The sequence below is a fragment of the Callospermophilus lateralis genome, chromosome 3 (assembly GCF_048772815.1).
Source record: "Callospermophilus lateralis isolate mCalLat2 chromosome 3, mCalLat2.hap1, whole genome shotgun sequence".
Lineage (NCBI taxonomy): Eukaryota > Metazoa > Chordata > Mammalia > Rodentia > Sciuridae > Callospermophilus > Callospermophilus lateralis.
Window position 1 is genome coordinate 178956740 of NC_135307.1, and position 25539 is coordinate 178982278.

Genomic DNA, 25539 nt, shown 5'->3' on the forward strand with positions numbered 1-25539 from the left:
ACCTGAGGACGCAGGGCCCCAGAGTCCCTGGAAACCCAGGGAGGTCGGAGGAGGCTGGGAGGCAAGGAGGACGGGATTGGTGGCCTGGGGAGAGCCCGGGCCAGGCCACCCCACCCAGCCTGGGGTGTGGGGGACGTTCTGGTGACCCTCATCTGGCTGGAGCTCTGGTCTAGGAGACAGAACATCTGGGAGCTGCAGATCAGCCTGTTGGATTCTGTCGTTTTGTGCCTGAAACCCTGCAAGCGCCTGGCACAGGCCGGCTCGTTTAACCCCCAGGTACCCCAGGACGAAGGTACTAGTATTAGGCCCATGTATTGTACCATGGGACTGCGGCTCAGGGGGGTTAGTGATTTCCCCAAGGACACACAGCTCCCGTGAAGCAGGCTGCGGACACAGCCCTTGACTCCAGAGGCTGGGTTCGTAGCTGTCTGCGATGCTATCCAGCCTCTTCTCTGAAGCACCGTTACCATCCTTGGGACACCATCAACGATTCCCGGGCCTAAATCTTCAAAATCTCTAAAAACCCATTTTACTTTTCTGGTTTCAAGTTGCTTGACCTTCCCCTGTAGATCTCAGAACCTCGCTTCTCTTTCCCGACCAGACCCGACTGCTACCTGGAGGCACTGATAGCTGGTGTAGGCTGACAGCTACCTGGGCCAGGTTCTGTGCTGAGCAGCTTTATGTCACACCCACACCAGGGAGGGCAGCGCCGTCCCCATTCTCCGTACGAGGAAACTGAGGTCAGTGGCCCAGGCCTTGAGCTCAGGTGTGCCCGGCTCCAGAACTCAGGTTCTCAGCCCTGAGCCCACAAACCGCCTAGAGGTATTTTGGGGGAGAGGACCAGGGAAGAGTGGCCACAGGCCACAGGTCACTCTGCCTTGCTGCGGGGCGGACAGGTCTCCTGAGTGCCACCCCGTGCTCCCTCCCGGGCCTCGTGAGCACTCACCTGTGCAGGCCACGGCGGCGAAGACCCAGCACTGGCCGTACTTGACGTTCTGACAGCCGTGGTCCTTCCAGCGCCGCAGGATGTCCACGCTGCCGATCCAGAACATGGGGCTGACGCCGTCCCCGTAGTTGTTGTCCCAGCGTCCCAGAAGCACGCCCTGGTCATCGTTGCAGTTCACCTGCAACCAGGGGGGCATCGTGGGGGACAGAGCCTGTGGCCTGTGGGAGGTGGCGGGGGCTGGAGCCCAAGTCCGGAGACAGGAGCGGGGAGGAGGAGGCCCGTGGGGGTCGGGCCCTGAGGGCGGCCTGGAGAATGGCTTCCTCCCGGGAGCCAGGGGTGCTCCAACAGGCGGGTGATCTGAGCTTTACCCAAGCTACTCTGGACCCCACCAAGGTTTTGTCATCCCCCCTCAAGTCCCATTCCCTGCAGAATAAAATCCAGCCTCCTGCCCACGGCCCAGCAGGCCACGGGGCCTGACCCCTGCCCACCTCGGCAGCACCCAGCTCCCGTCTGCTCGCTGGGCTGCAGCCTCACTGGTCTCCTTTTTGTTCGGGTCCTTCTCTCCTCAGGGCCTTTGCTCCTCCTAGCTATGACAGCAGCTCAGGGGGAGCCGCCTCCGAGGCTAGGTCCTGTGGTCAGACCACATCCCAGGCCCCTTCAAGGGGCCATAGTCACGTATGCCTGTGCCCTCAGTCCTGTGACATTTGGTGACCGTCCAGCTCCTCTCACCTGGCCACCGGAACGTAAGCTCTCTGAAGCCGGGGACTGAACGTGTTTTATACCCAGCTGCTGTATCCCCAGAGCCCAGGACATAGGTGGCCCTTCATAAATATCTGCTCAATGAATGAGTTGCTTTGGGGGGAGGGGTGGTATAGTCCTCATTTGTCTAAATCTTGTTTCTTGTGGAGATGTCCCCATGTCCTGAGCCCCCCAGCACACAGCCTGGCCTGGGACATCACCGGGTTAGGGACCTGCCACTCACCATGCGGCTCACCACGCGGCCCACATACACTGGGCTGCTGCGGCCCGCGCAGTCCTGGTTGGCGTCCTGCAGGAACTTGGGGTTGATATCCAAGAGCATCAGGCAGATGTCCAGGATCCCATCTTCAAACTGTGTCAGAGGAAACGAGAGGAGAATGAAGAGCCCAGAAGCCACCCTCCTCCACACAGTGCTGATTGGAACTAAAGCAGATTGTTTCAGCTGCACCAAGGGTGCCGAGAGACTTCTCCCCGCAGTCCGCAAGGCCTTTCATGATCTGCACTCTCCGGCTATCTGACCTCATGTCTTGTCACTCCCACCCACCTCACTCTGCCCCACACTCACTGCCTCAGGGCCTTTGCACTTGCTTTTTCATTTTCCTGAAATGCTCTCCCTGCTACACTTTGCATGGCTCAAACTTTCTCCTCCTTGCAAGTCAACCATTATATTGATCAGAAATGGGATCCTTTCCTTGTCATCTTCCACGGACCACCCATCTGACACCTCAGGGTCTCTCCTGCCTGCCCCCAGCTCCTGTACTGTGTTCCTGTGCTGGATCAGGCTTTGTCACAGGTCACCCTCCATGCTGCAGAACAACTCTATTGTGGTTTGGACGAGGTGTCCCCCCGAAGCACCTGTGTTAATTCAGGAGTGTTCAGAGGTCAAGTGATTGGACTGTGGAAGCTGGAACCTAATCAGCCCACCCCAGTTTGAATGACGGGGTGACCACTGTAGGCAGGTGGGGGTGGCTGGGGGAGGGTCACTGGGGATCCCCCTCGCCCACTCTCCCTGACCCCGCCAGGAGCTGAGTGCTTCCTCCACTGGCCCTTCCCCATGATGAGCGGCCTCACCCCGGGCCCAGGGCCGGGACTCCACCATCTACGGACTGAACCTCACAAACTGTGAGCCCCCCATAAATCCCCTCTCTGAGCCTCCTTTGCCTCCACTTCTCACATGGCAAACTCCGGCTTGTTCTTCAAAGCCCAGCTCAGGAGTCCCCAGTTCAAGGAGACCCCCTGATCCCCACGGGCAGTTGCCCCCACCCAGGGTCTTTCCGTCCTGGACCATGACCCCTTCCTGAAGCTCTGCAGAGACCGCTTCTCAGCCCCCCGCAGCTCGACACAGAGCAGGACATCAGGAAATTAAAAGGGAGGAACGGCTTTGTTCTGTTTCTCAGGAGAGAATTAAAAGCCCTGGGAAACGGGAGCCGATTCATTTTCTGACATGGTTTATGACCGTGCAGACGACACTGCTCCTCTCCACCCCCGCAGGCCGCGAGCGCGCCGGGCAGATGTGATGGCGAAGGTGAGTCCTAATATTCGGATGAGGAAATGGCAGTCGGACTGAGCCGGGGTCACGGGAGGACTTCCCATGGCCCCAGGGCAGGACTGGACACAGGCCCTGACCCAGAGGCTGCTGGGAGAAGCATCAGGGTGACCCCCGCCCTGGGAGACCAACACCTCTCAGGCAGCAGGAGGTCACGGGGTTAGGGGCGCCCTGGTCCTGGCTTCATGAGCTTCCTCTGCGGAGTCTCAGAGTTTTATGGAGCCAGCCCAGGCTGGGCACAGAGAAGAGCCACGTAGCTGAGCCCAGCCTGCCCTGCTGGACCTGCCCTGGCTGACCCACCTCTCTAGCTGGTTGATACAGTGGTCAGCCAGAGAGCCCACTGTGGCCGCTGGACAGCAGCATGGGCATCTGGATTGGCAGTCCCCACCCAGCCTGCTGAGCCGGAACGGAGGGATGGGCTCCCACTCTGTGCTCAATGTGTGCCCCCAGGTGCTCCAATGTCCACTCAAGTTGGAGACCCACTAACCCCGAGAACAGTTCAAAGGCTTGTTCCACACAGGCCCAGCCCGTGGAGAGCATGTCCAAGGGTCGCCTCTCGTCTCTCCCTGGGCCCTCCTCTCTGGGAATCCCAACCAGCTCCACGGCTCCTAGAGGCTCTCTTAATCCTTTCCCCAGGGCTATTCCTTGGCTGTGTGACCTCAGGCCAGCTCTGGCCCTCTCTGAGCCTCTAGCCAAGGACCCTTACATCCCTGAGAGGCGGGGGTGGGCCACTCTGCCACCGGCTCACACCTTTGCGTCCCTGGCTGCCTCAGAGGCAAGAGGTCTGAATGGTCACGAGGGGCGGGGTGAAGCCCTACCTGCCCAAAGTTCCAAGGCACGCTCTTGATGAACTTGGCCGAGCCCTGGTAGATGAGGCCCTGCTGGGTGAGCACGTACTCCTGCCGCTCCTCCTCCGAGTCCAGGTAAACAGCGTCGGCTGTGGGAAGAGGGGACCTCAGCCCTGGGTCTGGCGAGGCCAGGGCCCCTGCAAGCCTGCAGCCAGGCCAAGCCAGCATCTCAGAGGTCCTTCTAACTTTTAAACAGGAAACCAACCATCAATCAACAGCCCCACGTCCATGAGATAAAGTGATATACAAATAGAGGGATAATAAAGCCTGCCATTCACCCAAGGCCACGTGCCGGGGCCCATGATAAATCTGCAACATCTTTACTCTCCCAAGAGCCCTAGGAAGAAGGGACCCTCGGAAGTCCCTTTTCAAAGATGGCAAAACTGAGGCTCAAGGATGTTTTGCAGCTGGAAAGAGTGATGCTTAAAACCAGACACCAAGGAGCACTGACCAGGAGCCAGGAAGTCCTGATCCCGACCATTTCTTGCCACGTGTCCCTGGGCAGGTCACTTTGCCTTCTCTGCCCCCCTCTGTCAGCCTGAGAGGAAAGTGTGGCTGCAGGTCTGAAAGGTGCTGGAGCCCTGAGCCAGCGCGAGGAAGGAGCAGGTCCCAGGCACAGTGAGTGTGGTGCAGCGGGAGGCCAAGGAGGGTCATCACGGCCCCGGGCAGTGGGACCCTGTCCAGCTCCGGGGCTGGGGAGGGCTCACTGCAGGAGGGGGCATCTGAATTCCGCCTTGGGAAGTGACCATGGTTCTGTGCTTGGAGCCTGGGGGGCGGCAATCTAAGCAGAGACCAGACAGAGCCAGGCTGCGGCCACCGGGAAATGCAGGCCCTGGGTCCCTGTGGCCAGCGAGGGGAGGAAGGGGGCCAGGAAGCTCAGGCCCATGACAGGAGCCCCAGGTCTGCCGGCTTGAGACGACCACGTCCCAGATGGAGAAGCTGGGCTGGGAAGGGGACACCCAGAGCCACGCAGTGACTTCGGTGGGCCCTGGGCACTTGGTGGGCCCTGGGCTTCCATCCTGCACATATTAAAATAATAATAATAATAACGTCAGGGCCGGGGCTGGGGCTCAGGGGCAGGGTGCTCGCCTAGCGCGAGTGAGGAGCTGGGCCTGATCCTCAGCACCGCGTAAATAAATAAATAAATAAAGGCCCAATGACAACTAAAAAAAGTCGTGATGACGGCCCTGGCCTAAGGATGGACACCTTAATGTTACATATGAAAACCTCTTGCTCCACTTCAATGCCAATTTTTTCTTCTGGTTTCCAAGGCAACCACTAAAGGTGGGCCCAGGGATGGGCCCCTGCGCCTGTTGGGGAGGCCACCCTGGGTTCCCCGGCCAGCCTGGCGGCCAGGCCAGCAGCCCCTCTCCTGTTGAGGCGGGGAGCGAGCGTGAAGGCGCCCGTCTCCCCACGCTGCTCCGTGGCTCTGGACACTGCGAGGAAAGCGAGCCTTGGAGGAGCTGAGTCAGCGGCGCCAAGAACGAAAGAGAAAGCAGGACTCAGAGAGAGGTTCCCGCCCAGGTCTCCAGTCAAGGTGGAGACGCCTGGGACGCGGGGCCTTGCCTGTGACCGGCCTTGGATCCCGTTCACCCTGAGCCCGGGGTCCCATCTCACAGGCAGATCCAGCCCTTTCCCACCAGAGCAGTGTCCTCCCCAGCAGCCCAGCCCAGCCCAGCCCAGCTTCCCGCTCCCCAGGACTCCTCCTGCCCTGGACGTGGGTCACTTTAGTCACTGTGCTGCCTGGCAAGAGGCCACTCCAGCCAGCAGGGCAGGCCCAGGCAGAGCTGGAGGAAGGGGACTTCCCCAGAGCTGTGCTCGCCCTTCCTTGAACCTAAGGCCCTGCAGCCGGTGTGGGTGGGGACACAGGCCTGTCCCTGCTTCAGGAGCAGGGCCACAACAGCTGTCACCCTCTGCAGACTGACGAAAATTTAAGCCAAGCTTCGGTGGGTCCCAGGGAGGCGCTTCTGTCTCAAGAAATGGTTCCATGTGCCCAAGGCAGGGGGCTTCTGGTGACACCCCCTGGGCCACGGGAGATGACCTCACGGCCATCAGTGGAGTGCTGGACATGGGCAGGGTACGAGGCTTTTAGAAGAAATGAAGAGATGGGTAACGACCAGCGTGGACGGATCCTCAGATGACACCGGGGAGGAGACCAAGCTGCGGTGGACACTGTGGGGCCCCTTCTATGTTTGAGGGACACAGATTCCCAAAACAGCCCCGCCCATGGGTGAGCCAGGAGACGGGCCCCTGGACGGAGGACAGCGGTGTCCTCTAGGAACCGGGGCGGCGTCTCCTGGTTGTGCCTGAAACCTGTGTTTTTATGTTCTGTGTCTTACCGTCACCTATGGAAATCAGAGCCAGAGTCCGCGAAGGAGAAAATGGAAAGGCTCCTGATCACGTGTGTCACAAAATGTCCCAGAATAGAGAAGAAAAAACACAGAGCAGCGATCCAGGGAGAAGGCAGCTGCCAGGCTGGGCGGGGACCTTGGCTCCTGGTGTCCCTCCAGCCTCCTCCTGGCTCTCTAGGTCAGAGCAGGAAGGAAGCAGGTGGGATCTCTGGTCGCCAGGCGGGGAAAGCGCCACCCGGGAGGGCAGGCGGGCTCTGCTCCAGGACCTGGACCCCCGACCCTCCCGCACAGCCCTCAACTTTCTCTCTGCCCATCATTGTCCACTCACTTCCTGAAGAAGCTTCTAGAAACCACTTGACCGCTCTGAGCCTCAGCTTCCTGTCTGAGAAAGGGAGGAAGCTGACGTGTCCCCTGGGGACCCTCAAGGGGAGTAGTTGAAAAGGAGAAAGAGGCAGCAAAGAGGGGAGGCTGCCTCAGTCACCTCCCTGGCCTCTCGCCCTCCACTGAGCCTCCCCAGACCAGCCTGGGAGAGTCTACGGCAGGTCCTGGTGGGACAGAACAAGGACATGGCGGTGCCCCGGCACTGGGCGCCAGGCAGGCACCCCATTCCTGACATGGGGCTTCTACAACCCAAGACACTGCCGTGCTCCGCCATGTAGCGAGGAAGCTCTCGCCAGATGCAGCCCCTCCTTCCTGGACTCCCCAGTCTCCAGAACCACCAGCCAAATTAACTGCTGAGGTTTATAAATCACCCTGTCCGGGGTGTTCTGTGATAGCCACAGAAAACACCGAGACGCCTGGGTCACAGTGTGCTGGGACACACGGGTCTCAGACATGGGATGAAATCCTTGGGTAGCTGGGTGGCCTCAGGCTGGTCATTTTGCCTCCAAGAGCCTGTCCCCTGATTGTAGAGAAATCATGTCCTGAGGCTGCAGCTCTGAGCGGGCACAGTGGGGCTCCCAACCCACCTGATTCTCCTCCTGCCCTGCCCATGCCGTCCCCAGTGGCCTCCCTGGGTGGCCCACCACCTGTGGAGGGAGCGTGGCTCACCTGGGCACCAGGCATTGAAGAGCAGGGTGAAGTGGCCCAGCACGAAGCTAGAGCCCTGGTAGCCGCTGGAGGCCTCCAGGCTGAGGCGGTACAGGCCGATGGGCGCATTGGCCGGGGTGCTGACCTGCAGGGAGAGGGTGGTGTCCCGCTGGTCCGCCACAAAGGCCGTCCAGGTCCCCTGCTCCAGGGTGTCAGCCAGCTGGAAGCGGGCCTTGGTCCCCGCCTCCTCGCTGGGGTTGGGACCTGTGGAGGGAGAACACAGCAATGGTGAGAGGGGTGGCCAGGGCTGGCAGGGGCCGGACACACATCTGGCGGGCACACATCTGGGGTCCCAGAGAGGACTTTGGCCAGAGGCTCATCCTCCTGAGACTTGGCGGGAATCAGAACTCCCACCTTGCAGGGTGGCTACGTGGGGACACATGAAAAGCCACAGGCACAGAGTCGGTCCATGACCAGAGAGAGTCCTCCCGGGGGAAAGCGCAGCACAGCCTGGGGCAGAGTCTCAGGGTGACTGGGGACAGACTCATCCCCTGCCCAGGCCCCGTTTGCCCATCCGTAGCAGGATGCTCCCCACAGTCCTCTATTCCTGCCCAACCCTTTACCTGCGACCTCCCGCCTTCCCTTTCAGAGACAGGAGCATGCGCTCGGGGCAGGATGGAACCTGGTCCTGCTGCAGGCTACTGAGGGCCTCTGTCTCCCAGGGCTGCTCCCCAGCGCCCCCATCTCCCTACCGCCCTTTATGTTGACGCTGACACTTCCTGCTTCTTCTGAGACCCCTGGTGCAGGTGGGGAAACTGAGGCCCGGAGAGGACGAGGGGAAGTTAGCATCTGAACCCAAGTCCCCGACCCTCAGGTGTCCCCTCTCGCTGCTTTTCCTTCCGAAAGGGGAGGCTCCCTAATGGGGTCTCAAAGGCCCAGCGAAGCTGGGAGCCGGTCACAAAAGTGGCTGCTTCTGGGTGCAGTGGCACCTGCAATCCCAGTGGCTCGGGAGGCTGAGGCAGGAGGATCGTGAGTTCAAAGCCGGCCTCAGCAAAAGTGAGGTGCTAAGCAGCTCAGTGAGACCCTGTCTCTAAATAAAATACAGAATAGGGCTGGGGAGGGGGCTCAGTGGTTGGTGGAGTGACCCTGAGTTCAATCCCCTGTACCCAGGCCCCAACATGTGGCTGCTTGCTTAGGTGAGGGGACAGCCCAGTCCATGCAGACAGGTCTGAGTCACGGGGCGGGGGGGAATGGGCTGGTCACTTTCTGTCCATGGGCGGCAGAGAGGAGAAACAGAGAATGTTCTCTGCCTGGCTGGGCGGCTGCCCAGGAGGGTTTATTTTTATTTCTCACCTCCTGCCTGCAGCGCTAACAGCATTGGGTCCGCTCACCAAGGGGCTCCTTCCAGCGCCGGCCCCCTCCTCCCTGCTTGCCCACCCACCCACACCCAGGCCCAAATATAACCATGAAGTAACAGGCGACACAGCCTCGGGGCCCTGTCGGGTGCCAGGAGATGCTTCCTGACTTCCAGAGCTACTGGGGGAAACCAGGCGGCCTTGGGTCTAGTCACCTGCCTGGCTCCCCGGGGCCCAGGCCCCAGGCTCAGGTTCATCAGTTAAAAAAGCAGACTAACACCATAGGCCTGGCAAGGTCGGGTTTCAGCCCTGAATCCTGTTTGTAACCTGGACGGTGATTTACTTCTCTGGGCTACGTTTTCTCGTCTCTCAGTGGAGCCAATCGAGTGGCTCCTCGTAAGGTTGCTGGGAGGCTTCCAGGCGAGGTTGTAAAGCCTGGCACACAGAAAGTGCTCAATAAACACTGGTTCTGTTGTACATCATCTCACCAGAGCTCCCTGAGCCGTTCAGAGGGCTCAGGGAGAGTTCATAGAAAGCCTGACCAGGAGCCAGCTCCGAGTGACCACGGAGAAAACAGGAGCCTCCGCAGTCTCGTCCAAAGGCACCGGACGACTTCCCCGGACGAGGAAGCCAAGGCCGAGAGGGTTGAGCTGGGAAGAGGGTCTGTCCTGATCTCCTCAGGGCAGCCCGGGTGGACGCCTGGGCCCCAGCACAGAGCGAATAGTGCCCCTTTCATTCCCAGTAAAGTCCCTGTTCACATGATCAATTATCTGGTCACTGTGGAAACAGGCCACAGCCACTGTCTCTGTTGACATACCACCTGGGGGGTGGGTCAGAAACACACGTCTCTCTATCCTGGGGCAGCCTGTGCGTGCACTCACACACACACGCACACACAAACGCACACATGCACGCACGCACACCTTGCTTCCCAGAGGCCCTGAAGCAGGGCATGGAGAGAGCCTGGCCCCGGGCCCTGCTGCTGCTCTGTTCTTCTCCAAGATACTCTTAGTGGGGCCAGGGCCACCAAGGTGACTGCCCCAGGCCTGAATGACCCTCGGGACCCAAGGGCTCCTGGCCCCCTTCCCAGGCCAAGGTGGCAGGCGGGGACAATGGTGAGCTTGCAGGCAGAGGCTCCTGCTCCTCAGAGAGCGCCCCCCACCGCCCGCCCCGCAAGGGAGCAGGACTTCACACCCCTCCCCCACGGCAGGGGCTGTTTGTCCAGGGTGGCCTGTGCCCTGGGATGGGCCCGGTCCCGTCTCCCACAGTCTGGGGAAAATTCACAGCCACTGCTAAGGGCGACGGCCTTCGCCGAGTGTCCTGGGCCAGTCTTTCCCCTCCCTGGGCCTCAGCTTCCCTGAAGGGGTGGGACAGGCTGAGCACAACTAGAATGTTCCAACAGAGGAGCAGCGTCCCCAGCCAGGTCCCAGGCCGGGCGCTGACCCAAGCCAGGCCTGGGGGTGGGGCCCCGCTTCCTGGTATTGTCCCTCAGGCTTCCCCAGCCCCGGGGAGGGTCTTGGTCACTTGGCCCCTGGACAGGGAAGCCATGGCTGCCCACCAGGGGCCGTGGAGGTGACCAGGATGTGCTGGCGAGGGCTGGAGATAAGTCAACTGGGAAGCAGAGATTAGCGGCAGGGTGGGAAGGTCGCGCCCTCCCAGCCTGGAGCGTGGGGCCCCAGTTACCTACGGAGAAGCTGCTGGAGACAGAAGGCGAAAGAAGAAGGTGGCCCATCACAGGCCACCCAGCTGGTGACCACCCACCCACCCATTTCACAGGGGCACATGCCGAGGCCTGGCAGGCGCCTGGGTGGGCAGGTGACGTGCCCGCTCTGGGACAATGACAAAGAGCCTCCACTCACCACAGGTGAGGGCTGGAAGCCTGCTGTGTCCCCGGCTCCCCGAGTGACCGACCTGGGTGAGGGACTCGGTCTTTCAGATCCCAGATTCCAGCCGCGAGGGTCGAACCTGAGCAGAACCTCTCAGGGGACACACCCAGGCTTCACCGGCCATGGACCCCGACCCTCCACTTTACAGAAGGGGAAACTGAGGCTAGAAGATCAAAGACCTGCCGGGCCCCTCAGCTCTGTTAGAAGGGCCCTGAGGATGCTGGTGTGTGGGGTGCCAAGAGGGCAGGGGCAGAGGAGAGGGGCAGGGATATCCTGGCCAGCCTGCAGTCTCCTGATAAGCCTTATCAAATGGCCTCCAGGTGAATCGGGCCCCAGCGGGGGGGCCAGCTCCTGCCTGCCGCTCTCTGCCCTCAAAGACCTCAGAAAGAGCGGCCTCTCACGCCTGAGGACCAGAGTCCCAACAAGTGGCCCTTTGCTAACCCCAAGGGCGTGGTTCCCCTCAGAAGCCAGACCAACTGATTTGGCTTTCAAGACCACTTTCCTAGGAACAGTTAACAAAAGCAGATCGGGTAGAGGCACCTGGGGATAGGCTGGCTGGGGCTCAATGGAGACTGTGGAGTGAGACAAGCAACAGCCACCAAGATCTACAGGACATCCCCCCGACCCCATGTCAGGCTCTCCCCACTCAACAACCTTCCAGTGTGAGTGCCATTCAGATGATGAAACTGGGGCTCAGAGAGGCTAAGTGACTTGCCCAATGTCACACAGCAGGTAGGCAGCCAGTCCACTTAGCGGGTTTGAGCCAGCTGGACTCTCTCCGCTACCCAGACCTGATTTGGGCCTGATCTCAGAGGCCTGGGGGTGGGAGTCGGCAGGGCTGTACGGATTCCAGGAAGCAAGTGTTGCTAAGAGATTGGAAAGTTGTTCTGGTGTGGGAAAGACAGGCAGGATCTGGACAGACCTTCGTGACCCTAGCGCTGGGACGACAGGTCTTTAGGCACCCAGGGACCCAGGGATTCATAAGCAGACTTGTTTGTGAGGCCGATGGCCTGAAGTGACATCTCCCTCCCCACTTTCTGGGCCTGGTTTCCTCATCTGTAAGACGGGGCTAGTGACAGGTGGGCAGCTCCAATGGGGCAAAGAGGAGAGGTGACAACAGGTGGCTTGGAAAGAGGAGGGCGAGGTCGAGGGGCTGCAGGAACTCACCTGTCACGGCGCTGAAGGTAAGGGTGTCCACGCTGGCCTCATAGCCACGGCCCTCGAAGTGCAGCGTCAGCCAGAAGCCCTGGCCCCGCCGCAGCACCAGCCTGTCCTGGCACAGGTCAGCAGTGTGGTGGTCGCGGCCGTTGGCCTCCAGCTCCAAGTCACATCTCTCCAAAACCAAATCTACGGAAACGGAGATAACAGGAGAGGCAGGGACCATGATGTGTGACGCAGGACACCTCTGTGCTCAGAACCCAGCCCAGCCCTCCTGCAGCCCCACAGGGGCCCACCCCTCCACTTCTGCTCAGGACGAGGCCGCCCACCGTGGCAGGTCAGGAGAAGGCTCTGCCACCCTCCCGCGGGGTGACCCTCACCAGCTCAGCTTTTCTGGGGCCTCAGTTTCCTCCTGTCCCAGTGGGGCACAGCAGACCTACCTCCAGGGGCTGGTGTGAGCAGGGGCAGGAGCAGTGTGTGGGAGGCACACTCCCCAGGGCACAAGTACTCGGCTCTGGAGGGTCCTTCAGGGGGACAGGATTAGTGCACAGGTGACCTGCACAGGATTGGCTGCTGGTCCAACTTTGGATTTACGGGAAATACCCAGGCCTGAGGATCAGGCTAAACATAGAACCGGGACCCAGCCAGCAGAATCCATTCTCTGGGAGACCGTAAGCAAGGGATCTGGTTTCTTTAACAAACAAATTACAAAGAAAAAAAAAAGGAAAGCTGAACGGAGATCCTTTAGAGAGGAAACTGGAGAGACCTTTCAACCCACTGTGACGTGTGGCTCTTATTCAGATCTTGATTTTAAAAACTATTTTAAAAAATTTAGATTATGGCATTTGCTGGTAAATGGTTGGAACTGGAGATTGTCCAGCTAAGAGAACTAAGCCAATCCCCAAACCCAAAGGTCTGGATTCTCTGCAAAACCTTCACCAATTTATGGTGGATTCTAGTTAATTATTAGCAGGGGGATTGGGTATGGAATTATATTCTGTTGGGTCTTTTTTAGGTTTAATAATATTTTTAGCTTATTTGGGGGGAATAGTAGTATTTGGATAACAACTGCTATAGCAACAGAAGAACACCCTGAGACGTGGGGTTCTAACGTTGTCATTTGAGGTGCTGTAATGTTCTCTGGGATGGGCGGATGCTAATACACAATAGGGAGGGAAGGATAGAAGTTCACTGGAATAGACAGAGGAATGAAGGGGAGGGAACAGGAAAGACAGGAATTGGACAAGATGTCCCATGCTCAGATATAAACACGTGACCACATCGTGTACAAACACAAAAATGGGAAGTTATACTCCATTGATATACAAAACACATTCTATCTTTTTTAACTGAAAGAACAAATACACAGTTTTTTAAAAGTTTAGTACCCATATGAGACAATTTAAACACTGATGGAAAAATGGTGGGCGGTGCCGAGGAATTTTGTAATTGGTACCTACAAAGGAGAATCCTTATCCTTTAAAGATACATAGTGGAATATTTACAGATATCACATGATGTGACGCCTGGCATTTGCTTCCAAATTATAGGGGAGGTGTCAGAGGCAGGTAGAGGGGATGGCCGGGCTGCATGAGAACATGGGGACTGAGTGTGTTATTTTCTCCATGTACGTTCAGTATTCTCTATAGTAAAAAGTTAAAAAAAGATAACAGAAGTCTTGGAGTCCTCCGGACCTGGGTTTGGTTCTGAGCTGCGCTGTGACCCTGGACCAGCGGTGGTCCGTCTGGTGCCTTCACCCAAGCCTTGAAGGGTCACCATGAGGTCTAGGAGAGGATGTTTGGTGCACCTTTCCCCAAGGTCCAGCCCAGGCAGGACAGTGATAAGTGAAAGTTCTATTGATAATTTCAGAGGAACTGAAGACCAGTCAGGCACAAGGTAACAGGCAGGTGGGGGTCTGCAGGAAGCACACCCCTCATCAACACTGGCAAGTTCAAGGTGGAGATGGGGAAGCCCTCAAGGTGGGGGAGTGGGCAAAGAGGGCTCTCGGAGTTGTGGGGCCAGTGGGGGAGATGTGGTCCAAAAGAGGCAGGGATTTGGCCAAAATCACCCAGCAAGTGGGTCCTCCCAGTGGAACGCTGGTCTCAGGACGCTGCCTCCTACCCTGGAAATATCTCAAAGTGAGGGCCAACAGGTTCCTGTGACAGCCAGAGAGCCCATGTGGACAACCTGTGCTTGAACCTCACAAAGATCCTTGGTCCACCTCCACAGGTGCAAGCTCTGTGGCCCAGGTGGCTCGGCAGGTGACTGCTTTGGGGTCTGAGTCAGGGCTGTAGGATCCTGGAGCCCCACGGGGGAGCCACCTTGGCCTGCCGAGCCACCTTGCTACAGCTCAGAGCCGCTGCTCCATCCCCTCTTCCATTTCTGGGCTGTTCTCTCCTGGGAAAGAGAGTCCTCACCCCCCCCCCCAGCAGGACCCCATTATTATCACACCAGGGGAGGCCGCAGCCTCTGCAAGGAGAAGCTTGCTGCCACCAGGAAATACTTTGAAAACTTCAGCCCCAGGGAGTTTCAGCAGGAAAGAGGTCATTGTTCCCCCAGGAGACCTTGAGGGTGGCCAGTCCCCTGTCTGAGGTGATGGAGCACTTTCTCAGCCTATAGCCTGAAGCAAAGTTTCAAGAAGCCGGGGATTGATGGAATGCAGTTCCGGGCAGTGGGAGCCCTGTTGGAAGGAGCCCTGTGGCAATGGGGCGAGGGGCTCATCATAACCGGCTTTTACAGGTCCCCTAGCCCCACTGGGCCCAGTTTTCGGGGACAGGGTTGAGAAGCTTCACTGGGGACAAATGTCCATCTAGGAGGCAGATCACAGCATCCTGGGGAAGCTGAGTCTCCAAGAAGCGGGGGGGGGGGTGGGGGGGTGGGGGGGGTGGGGGGGTGGGGGGGGGTGGTGGTGTCAAGATCACGCAGCAGCTCAGGTAGTTCCATAGTTCCTCCGGCCACTCCCTGCCCCATCTGCCCCATGTCCCTCTCCAAATTCCCTCTTCCCATGCCCCCAGCTGGGATTCTGGGTTCAGCAGTGTTACCCCAGGGACATCTTCCATGGTAGAAGTCCCTGCCCCGGGACCTAAGACTGTGGCACTGTGCGTGTGTGTAGGGGTCAGGTAGGAACTGTCCCTAGATCTGGCCTCTCAGCCCTCACAGGTGCGCCACGGGCTGGCTATTTTCCATCTTTTACCGGAGGGGAAACTGAGACTCAGCAGGTGGCCTAGAGTTACAGCTTGAGGGCGTCAAGGGAGCCAAGGGGACAGGCCTGCTCTCTGCCCCCTCCCCACAGCGTGCCAACTGTCTCCTAGAATCAGGGACAACCAGGGACAACCAGGGACGCAGGCATCCCGGGTCCTGGCTGGCAGAGACCAAGTGAAGCTCGGTGTTCTGGGGCCAGGCCAGCACCCCTGGACAGCTGAGGCCAGGCCAGCACCCCTGGACGCTTCCCACCGCGGACTGCAGGCACCCGCTCCAATTCACTGGCCCAGGGAACGTGACAGCCGCGGGCCAGGAGAGGTCTTAAGGTCGACAACAGCCTCAGCATTGAATGGCCTCGGCGACCCAGGGGGACAGAGCCGGGTCGTGCCCGGGATGGGGAACCGAGGCGCCGGCCCCTCCAGACCCGGGAGCCCGGCGCCCGGCCCAGCTCGGTCCACCTGTTGCGCTCCGAGTCGGGGACTTGTCCGGACCCCCGACCCCGCGGGACCCCGGAGACCCGAGAGGCAAGCCCGGTCCCTGAGCGGCGGCGCGGACTGGGACACTCACCCTCGGCCATGGTCAAGACGGGCGGCGGCTCCTCCAAGGTCACTGCGGCGGGACCCTGCCGGTGCGGACCACTGGACGGCGCCGAGGGCGGCCTTAACTTATAGCCCGCGGCGGGGCGGGGCGGGGCGGGCGCGGCCACCAGCCCCGAGCGGGCGCCCCGGGACCCGAGCCCCGGAGGGACCGCGGCAAGGGCGCCCCCTGGCGGACGGCCGCCACGCAGTCGGGGACAGGGAGACAGCGCCGGAGCGGGACACGCCCACCTGGACCCACAGCGGGACCCTGGGTGACAGAGACACTCAGATCCGACAGGTCACAGCTCGGGCCCTCTCTCTGTCACACACATAGCAGATACGACAGGGACACCCAGAGGCACACGTGGCCACAGACACACTCCAACAGACGACAACAGACGACAACTTGGAATCAGACGCCGCCAGATACAGCGACAGGCACACGGCAGGAGCCACAGGTGGCCTCAGACAGGCCAATGAGGGGTGCCCAGGGGCAGCGGCTCACAGGCAGACAGAGCTCCAGGCTGGCAGACAGGCCTCCCTGAGCAAAGGCCCGCTAACCCTCCTGTGCTGTCGCCCTGCATCCTGTCCTCCGGCACCCAGCCGTGGCCCACCCCCTCATTCCTCCCCACTTCCCTCTCTCTCCTCATTCTTCCATCCATTGGCTTCCTCCAGGGCCCACTGTGTGCTGGGCGGGAATAAGGCCAACTTCCAGGGACCCAGTCTCAGACCCCACGAATCCAGCGACTGAGGGCCCATGCTCCATCCTGTACCTCAGGCCCCGGCCTCCTGTGCTTCCTTACCCACTATGAGGGTCCCTAGAGAGTCAGAGGCCTCCCCCAGCCCTTTTTCTGGAGCAAGTTTGGTGATTGACGTGCTGGGGCTGTGGAGTTGGCCCCATTTCCCGTTCTCGTGTGGCAGGTAGCGTAGGCAACCCACCTGTGCTGCTATAGTGGTAGTGTGTACTTGTCTCTAGGTCAAATGGACCCTGCCTGGAGCCTTACTGAGCAACCCCAAGACGGTGCTGAGCCCTGCTTACCTGCAGAACAGCCCAGGGGTGGGCCCTGTAATTGCCCCATAATACAGAGGTGGCAGAAACCGTTCCCCGCAGCTGTGAAAGCCCAGCAGAGGGAGCAGGCTAAGTATGTGTTAGTCACGAGGCCAGGGTTGCTGGGTGTGGTGGCGCACACCTGTAATCCCAGCTGCTTGAGAGGCTGAGGCAGGAGGATTGCCAGTTCAAGGCCAGCCTCAGCAACTCAGCCTGAAATTTTTAAAAAATAAAAAGGACTGGGGATGGAGCTCAGCGGTAGAGCACCCCTGGGTTTAATTCCAAGAAACACACACACACACGCACACACGCATGCACGCACACACACGTGCACGTCACACACGCACACACACACGCACGCACACACGCACACACACATGCACACACATGCACACACACGCGCACACACGCACACACACATGCACACACGCACGCACACGTGCACGTCACACATGCACACACACGCACGCACACACGCACGCACACGCACACATGCACACACGCACACACACGTGCACGTCACACATGCACACACACGCACACACGCACACACGCACACACGCACGCACACACACACATGCACACACGCACACACACGTGCACGTCACACACGCACACACACACGCACACACGCACACACGTGCACGTCACACATGCACAGAGACAGCGTTCAAGTTCCCCTGCTCTGACAGTGTGTGGCCATGGAGGTATTTCAACTGTCGGGGTCTCAGTTTCCTCCTCTGCAGATTGCCTGAGCCCCACCCTCATGGGCCTGACGGGGACTCAGGGGAAATGATGGGAACCCGGGGACCCCTCACAAGGGGTGAGCGAGTGAGAACTGGGGTCTCTGAGCTCTGGCACAGAAATGCCAAGCGGGCACCTCACTTCACCTCCGAGCTCGGTCTGTGGAATGGGGATGGCCGCGGTGCCCACTCTGCAGGGCTCGTGAGGACGGAGTGAGGTAAGCCTGGAGAGAACTCAGAGCAGCAGCCAGCAAACAGTTGGTGCTCAATGGATGCTGGCTGTGAGAACAGCCGTCGGTTGTCCCTGCTTCCCAGTGGGGCATGCCGCTGTGGGACCCTGCTGGCTGCCGGCTTCCTCCCTCTCCCACTGCACAGAACCAGAGCCGCGGTGACTCAGGCCCTTGAGCCACCCAGGACAGGGCCAGCCGGGATCGGGGCTGGCCTCCAGGAAGGTGGCAGGCCGAGGTCAGGGCCTCGCGGAGCCCAGAGACCCGGGTTCCAGCTCTGGTGACCTGGTGCCGCTGGCAGGCTCCGCTTCCCCGGATCTTCAGAAGGGCTGGAGGAGCCTGCCTTGCCTCCCTGGCTGGAGAATAAGGATGCCAACTCCATCTTGGTGAGGCCCAGAGAGGGTGCTCACGGGCTCAAGAGCCAGGGCAGCAGAGCGAGGAACCCTCAGCCTTGCTGGGGTTGTGCTGTGCGAGAACAGGAGGGCCTTGTTACGCTTCGCTGTGTGACCCCAGGTATGTTATCAGACCTCTCTGAGCTCCAGTTTCTGCTCTATGAGGTGTGCAGTGAGTCCCCACTGCTGAGGTGAGAGAAAAGGTTTGCACAGAGTGACCTCACCGACAACACCCAGAGATTACTTTCCGAGGCTACTGTCAAGGTCAGGGCTCCCCTCCCCTGGGGAAGCTGAAGCAGGGGCAGGTTACGTAGCGCATTTGGTGGGGAGCTCAGAAGGGCTCCTGCCTCCTCAGCTCTCCTTGCACCCAGGGCCACTGAGCCTGAAGCCCCCCATTAGGGAGATCCTGTCTCTTACTTCCATAGGGTTTTCAGGTCTCAAGATGGGGACAAGGTGACTCTTGATCAACCTGAACAACCCGTCACCAGCCAGGTATCCTGTTTAAATCTTACCGAAGTCCCATCCCTGAAAAAAAAAAGAAATCTCATGTATGATTTTTATCATTTGTTAAGTGAGAAACCCGGGGCTCAGAGAGGTGAAGTAATTTACCCAAGGTCACACAGTCCCGAGGTGGGTCACAGAGCCTGGGCTTGCTCTTCCATGACTCAAAGGTCAGCCTTTCTTCTTCCTGCCCCTATAGGGGAGCCCTCAGCAACCTGGATCATGTTCACGTTCTCAGCAAGTGAGGCTTCTCAGAGCTATGCTTCGGGCTGTGTATGAGGATGCACAAGCGTGAGGGGCCTGAGAACAGGAGAGTGAGTCAGCGAGAGTTGAAGGAAAAATAGAAGGGTGGAAAGAAAGGAAGAAGATTAAGGTTCAGAGAGGCTGGGCAAATCCTTTGAGGTCACACAGCATGACGGGGCTTCCAGGCTCAGGATCCACGCAGACATTCCCAAAGGAATGGTCATTTCCCCAGGACAGAGACCACCCTGGACGGGTGAGGTGGGAGGGTGGGGTAGCACTGGGTGGGACCATGATGGGGCATCAGAGGCCTCAGCTTTTCTGACAACGGGTGACTAAGGGGATGAGCAGCGTCTGGAGTGAGGGAGCCCAGGGTGGGCGGGACAGACAGAGGTAGGACAGGGGACTCCAGCAACACGCCCACGGTGCCTCGCCTGCCTCGCCTGCCACCCCTGCCCCTGCGCAGTGTCCCGGCCTCTCCTCTGCACAGTGGACACTCTGAGCATTGGCTTCCATTCCTGGGGACATGGGGGCCACACTACAGACCCCACAGGACACTCCACCTGTGCCCAGATCCACCTTGGGGACATTGTCCTCCAGTGAGGCTTTCCAGTTGGGATGGCCTCCTCTTCACCTGCCCAGCCTCTGCCAGACTGGAGGCAGCATTCAGAGGCCCTTCCCGGCCCCCCAGAGACTCCCCTCTTGCTGCCTTGGACCCAGCACCCACAGCAGCTGGTCACAGCCTTGGTCATGTGAGGACTCGTGTTTGTTCCTGTCCTCCTCCAGCCACTGGCTCAACACATGTTTGTTGAATGAATAAGAGACCCACAGCAAAGAGCAAGAGAACACGAGGAGAGAGAGAGAGAGAGAGAGAGAGAGAGAGAGAGAGAGAGAGCGCTCTTCTGAGCCAGGCCAGGTGGTGTCTAGGGATTTGTCGATCCCTCTTGACAGGATTTGAGGTCCCAGCTGCGCCTGGCAGGACCTGGGGGCAGGGCAGGGTGCTGGGCCTCGATTCCTGTGGGGAATCTGGGCCCAGGGAGCCCTCCATCTTATCACCTACCATTGCAGGAGATCACCGGGATGGAGCAGGAGCAGGAAGGAGACCCTGCAGAGCCTCCGAGAGGACCAACAACTTTCCCCAGGTCCCACAGCAAGACGGAGAAGAGTCAGGGTGGGGCCTCCAAACACACAGAAAACCGAGTCCTGGCTCTGTGCCTCGAGCTCTGAGTGTGAAGTCTGAGAACTGCTTCGTCCCATTTGCAACTGGGTCCCGCATTACAGCTGGGTGGGGAACCCAGACGGTGAGCCTGGGGGCCTGCTGCTGTGGGCCCAGCCCTGGCCTCTCCGCTGGCTGAGTGGCCCTGGCCTCAGCTTCCTCTTCCACATCCAGGAACTCGATACCGACCCCCAGCAGGGCAGGCTCCCAGGAGCTCAGAGAGGAAGGGAGAGCCCCCGGGAAGCGGGTCCCCCACTGCTGTCATTACTAAGTGGCACATGATCCCTTGGAACTGATGCATACCAGCGGTAGGTATTTGCCGGGGCTGCGTAATATTTCAGCACACGTCCTCACTGGGTAAGGTGGATCAGGGTGACTGGCGTGTCCAGCAGCCCAAACATTCATCCTTTCTTTGTATCGGGAACATTCGAAATCCTCTCCGCCAGCTGTTTTGAAATATGCAATCAGTCGTTAACCAGAGTCCCCTGGAGAGCGGCGGGACACCAGGAGTGACTCTCTGCCCCTGCACCCACTCACCATTGGCCACCCTGGGAACAGGGGTTTCGGGGTGCGGGGAGCAGGTCCTGCCCACCCCCGGCAGCGGGCCTGGACTTACTAAAGGACAGTTACTCACAAGGAGCCATGACTTACTTGGCCTGTAACCCTAGCAAGACAGTCACCCTCTAGAACAACTCCAAAGGCTAGGACACATCCGGAGCCGGCGGAAGGAACAGCAGAGGCGGGCGGAACCGAGAGCCGGGGCGGGGGTGTCAGAGAAGGAGCAGTGTCTGGGGCCATTGCCCAGCCTCACAGGACAATTGTCAGCGATCGGGACAGTGACCCAGAGGCTCCCTGGGAAGAGGCACTTTATGACCTGTGCTTGGGCTACTTCTTCCTCCACCTCCCCCAGAGCATCAAAGCGCAGGATCCAGGACACAGGCTTGGCAGCTGGATGGACCTGGGTTCAAATCCAGCCCTTTCGCCGGTCGCTCTCCTCTGTGACCTCCTCCCCAGCCTTCTTGGAGGGGAGCGCCACACTTAGGGGGGTCGGGACTCGGAAAAGGCAGCTGAGTGTTCGTTCCAAAAAGGAGTGACGCGTTGGAACATCTTCTAGAAAAGACTTCAGAACTCTTAAGCTCAGTGGAAGAAGCCAGCCACCAAGGACCCCATGTTCTGTGACTCCCTGTACCCAAAGCCCAGAAGGGGCAGGGCCTTAGAGACGGGAGAAGCCCCGCGGTTGCCAGGAGCCCAGGGGAGCCAGGAACAGGCAGTGACTGATGACGGGTATGAGGTTTCCTTTGTGGTGAAGAGAATGTTCCAAAATCAGATTGTGGAGTTGGTTGTGCCTGTCTGTGTGAACAACCCTCCCCACAGATGACTTTTAAGGGGTATGAATTATCGTTCAATAAATGTAGTGTTAAAAAAATGGTGGTTGATAAAAAAAAAATAAATTTCAGGAACACAGCTGTGAGGGGCATTGTGAATCTTGTCCTGTTGTCACAGCCAAAAGCCACAGGGAACCACTGTCCCGTGGCCAAGGGGATGCAAGCCGGAGGGGCCTTTACAGCACTGCTTGTTATGGCAAAACCCAGCCACAACCTAAGTACCCAGCAGAGGGGGATGGATAAATAACCTTGCCTGGGAAATTACTAAGTGATTGAAAAGGAAGAGGTGGGCCTCTGTGCGGGCCCATAAAGAATTCCAAGTCACAGCTCTGAGGGAAGAAAGTAAAAGGCAGGATGTCATGTGGGGAATGAGACCACAGACCAGACCGTTCAACATCTGTGGGAACAAACAAGTAAACAAATACACAATATGTAAATATCAGCACAGAGACGGGCGGCCAGAGAAGGCAGCTTGGAAAAACCCACTCTCAGTTGCTGAGGGTGTAGGGGACAGAGTAGAAGGGGATTGGGGACCAGGACTGGGGGATGGGTAGTGAGTCCCCAGTGATCAGAACATTTGAAAGTAGAGAAATGAGGTGTCACTTAGGTAATTAGAGATTAAATTTTTTTTTTTAAAAAAGGATGACCTGTTCTACATTTAGAATAGAGCTTTCATAAAAATGGAAGTACTCCAAAATAAAGAAATTCTGGCAAAGTAGGTAAAGAAAATATAGTCAGAGATAAAACAGAAACTAAATGTGCCAGAATTTTAAAAAAATAAAATAAAACGCTACAATCAACCCAGAAAACACTTTGTCAATATTGGCACAGTTTTACAAAACCCAGCCCACCAGCAGAGCCCGAAAATAAAGAAGAGATTCAGGAACGCGCCCACAGCCAAGACTTGGAATTTCGAGAAGTGTACACTGAGTCTCTGTTTCCCTCACAACCCTACGTGTGTCTTAAAGTGCTTCAGATCCACCCCACCGCCCCAGGCCAAAGTCCAAGGAATTGCATCAAAACTCCTGCGGTGAAGGAAGGTTTAGAGATGAACCCACTCGGCCAAGGTCAAGGTCACACAGCCCGGGAGAGATGAAAAGGGGCTCCCGTCCACTCTTGTAACCAGGGCTGCGGGAGGATCTGCAAGGGCAGGTCAGCCTGGGCGTGGGTGCCTGGCCCAGCGCCCGGGTGAGGGGGAGGCACCACCCACCTTCTGCAGCATTTCCTTGCACCCCTATCCCTAGGTTGAGTCACCGGCTCTGTCTGCCTGACACACCCAACTGGTCAATAAGAGTGAAACACACTTTCTTTCATGGAAATAAATGGCTCTCTAGGGCTGTGCGGAGCTTGTCCCACTACGTTGAATACTTGTTTACCCAAACTGACTGCTCACTCCTCCGCTCACTCCTCCGGCCCCTTTGATGAGCCTCTTGCGTGACATCTCCCTGAACCGAATGCCTGGAGGCCTGGGACCCTCCTCCGCTTGACCCCGTTAGTCTGCACCCTGACCTTCGCACCAGGAGGGGCTGCAGTTCCAATGTGCTGTCACGGGAGATGGGGGGTGGCCTCTTTGCTGGAAGGGCAGGGCTTGGTCTCCAGGACAATAACCCCAACACCCACAGGCCTTGGCGGTTGAGGCCGCCATCTTGGTCGACGTAGCTGAGCCACCGTTTTGCCCTGGGGTCACTTAGCCCTTCTCCAGAGGCTGGATGGCACTGTCGACCAGGTGGCCTTCCCGGTTCTAGTTAAGGGTGGGTCTGGGGCCCCGACTCAGTCAGCCAGACTGTCCCCTGGGAGTCTGAATCTTCCAACTCCAACTCCAGTTCTAAGAAGGGAACGTGCTGGTCCATTCCTAGGGCTACTTCAGGTCTGGTCTTTCGTGAAGCCGGGCTCTTTATGATTTTGTTGAACCATTTTTCTTACAGTCAGACTGATTGAGTTGTAATTCACTACGATTCACCCAGATCGCATTACGTCTGGTCCGATTCACCCGACTGATGACAAACGTGTACAGTCATGTTTCTACACCACAGTGGTGACATCTGCCGAATCCCCCTCTCCCGGATGGCCCTCCCGCTCTTCTGTGGGCCCCTCTCTCCCTCTCCTGCCGGCGTCTGGCCACCACTGATCTGGCTGTTGCTCCTGGGTTCTGCCTTTCCTAGAACATCACCGAATTGACTCCTGTGGCGGACAGCTGTCTGCGTCCGGTTTCCTTCCTTTGCCCTGATGGACTCCGTGCTTGTGTGACGTCCAGACACCGACAGCTCCTTCCCTCTGTTACTGAGTAGCCATTTCATTTAGTAACATGCCACAATTTATTTGTACACTAACCAGTTGAGGGACTTGGGGTTGATCTAGGTAATTATGAATGGAGACTCTGTAGATGTCCAGGTGTGGCTCTTTGTGGGACAGACATGTGCCTTCTCTGAGTGAACACCCATGAGCTCTCCCCACACCCTTCCAATGGATCTTTGGGATGTCATTAAGCTGCCCTGAGTCTGTGCCCATTCACACACCAAGGGGCAGGCTGGACCCGCCCCTCCCCACCCCTCCTCTGACTCTCCCAGAGACCCCCGGGGTGTAGGGAGGCTTGGCCTCATTTCACCCAGGAAACCAAGGCTCAGGAGCCTAAATAACCTGCCCTGGGCCACACATTGATTTGGGGACTTGAATGCAGATCAAAGTCACCAAGGGAGCCACAGAACACTTTCTGAATTCCCAGTGGCCCCGTGGGTGGGAGCGGCCCCCAGTGAAGGTGCTGAGAGACCTTCATGGATCACGATTTTCAGTCGATGAAATGGAAACTTCCTCCCTGTCTCCAGGCCCCAGTTTTCCATTTGTAAAAAGGTGGGGCCAAATATACTTTTTCTTTTTTTTGGTACCGGGGATTGAACCCGGGGGCCCTCTCCTACTGAGCCACATCTCGGGCCCTGTGCATTTCTTATTTTGAGACAAGAGTCTTGCTAAGCTGCCCAGGCCGGCTTTGAACTTGCGACCTTCCCTGCTCAGCTAAGATCTCCGGCTCGCACTACGGTGGGCAGCTCAAATAGTGACAGCCCCGGAGTCTGTGCTTGAGGCACACTTGACTCTGAGAGTGGCCTCATCTCAGCTCCTCTGCCTGAAGGAATTCCAGGGATCGGGGCTGGGGGTGCGGGGTGGGGGCAGCGCTCCTTCCCATCGGCCCCCGCGGGCATCTCTTGCGCTGGCATCCTGGGCTGGGTGACCCCAGAAGAGCAATTTGCACTCCCTGCCTTTTTGGATTAAAAAAAAAGAAAAAAAAAAAAAAAGGATACCCCTGTCACCTTGGGTTAGCGTCACCCTTTCTGCTGAGAATCTCCCACCGCTCGCAGCCCTCTCTGCCTGCATTTTCAGAACGTTCAAGTTTCTAAACAAGACCTGACAAGGTGGACGGCTCCCCCCCCCCCCCTTCTCAAGCTTTTTAAAATAAAATGAATCTCCCTGTTCCATTCCGGAGGCCCAGATTCGATTAACCCTCTCGGTTCCTCCGTGGTGGTGGCCGTGGGCATGGTGCAGTGCAGACGTGGGAGGAGGGGGTGACGGGACCCTCTCCCCCCAGGTCACCGCTCTCCCAGTGCTAACAGGGCCGTGCCCAGGCTTCAGGGCCCCGCAGCTCTGGCCTTTCAACCTTGGGTGAGTCTCTACCATCTGAGACCCTCAGTTCCCGGGTGGATACTAGTGGAGCTGGGATGGCCTGGGGCCTGTCAGGGTGGGTCCTCCTCCTGCGCCCTGGTTCATCCTGCCACCAGCTGCCTCCCTGGTCTCCCCACGTCCAGCTGAACAGAAGGAGCCCCTCCACTTCCCACCCCTCTCCTGCCCCTTCTCAGCTGCCCAAGAAACCCACAGGAGTTGCCTTGCCGGAGCGAGTGTCCGGGGAGGCAGAGGTTGCCTGGACCTGGCCTCCTGAATCCTCCCCCGGAGGCCCACCGGGAGCTGGGCCACCAGCCCTCTGTCTTCCATGGACTCTTGCTAGGCCTTTCCGTGACCCACTCCTTACGGTGGGGAAACTGAGGCACTTGCCCCCGTCCAGGCCTGCGTGGCTGTCACAGCCTTCTCTTGGGCCTTCCTCTGTCAAGGGGCAGTGGAGTGAGGTGTGGGAGGACCCGGAGGAG

The 25539-nt window shown here is 58.5% G+C and overlaps 1 protein-coding gene across 1 annotated transcript in view; it reads right to left on the bottom strand.

Moving 5' to 3' along the window:
• The window catches only part of Tgm2 (transglutaminase 2), a 29350-nt gene extending 13534 nt beyond the window's left edge, over nt 1-15816 (bottom strand). Inside the window, exons 1-6 of the mRNA XM_076851838.1 lie at nt 15647-15816; nt 11888-12067; nt 7501-7743; nt 4070-4188; nt 1929-2057; nt 947-1124 (exon numbers count right to left, since the gene is read on the bottom strand). Of these exons, the coding sequence (XP_076707953.1) occupies nt 947-1124; nt 1929-2057; nt 4070-4188; nt 7501-7743; nt 11888-12067; nt 15647-15656 (859 nt within the window). The 5' untranslated portion in view covers nt 15657-15816. The remainder of the gene's footprint in view (nt 1-946; nt 1125-1928; nt 2058-4069; nt 4189-7500; nt 7744-11887; nt 12068-15646) is intronic.
• Nucleotides 15817-25539: the final 9723 nt, after the last annotated feature.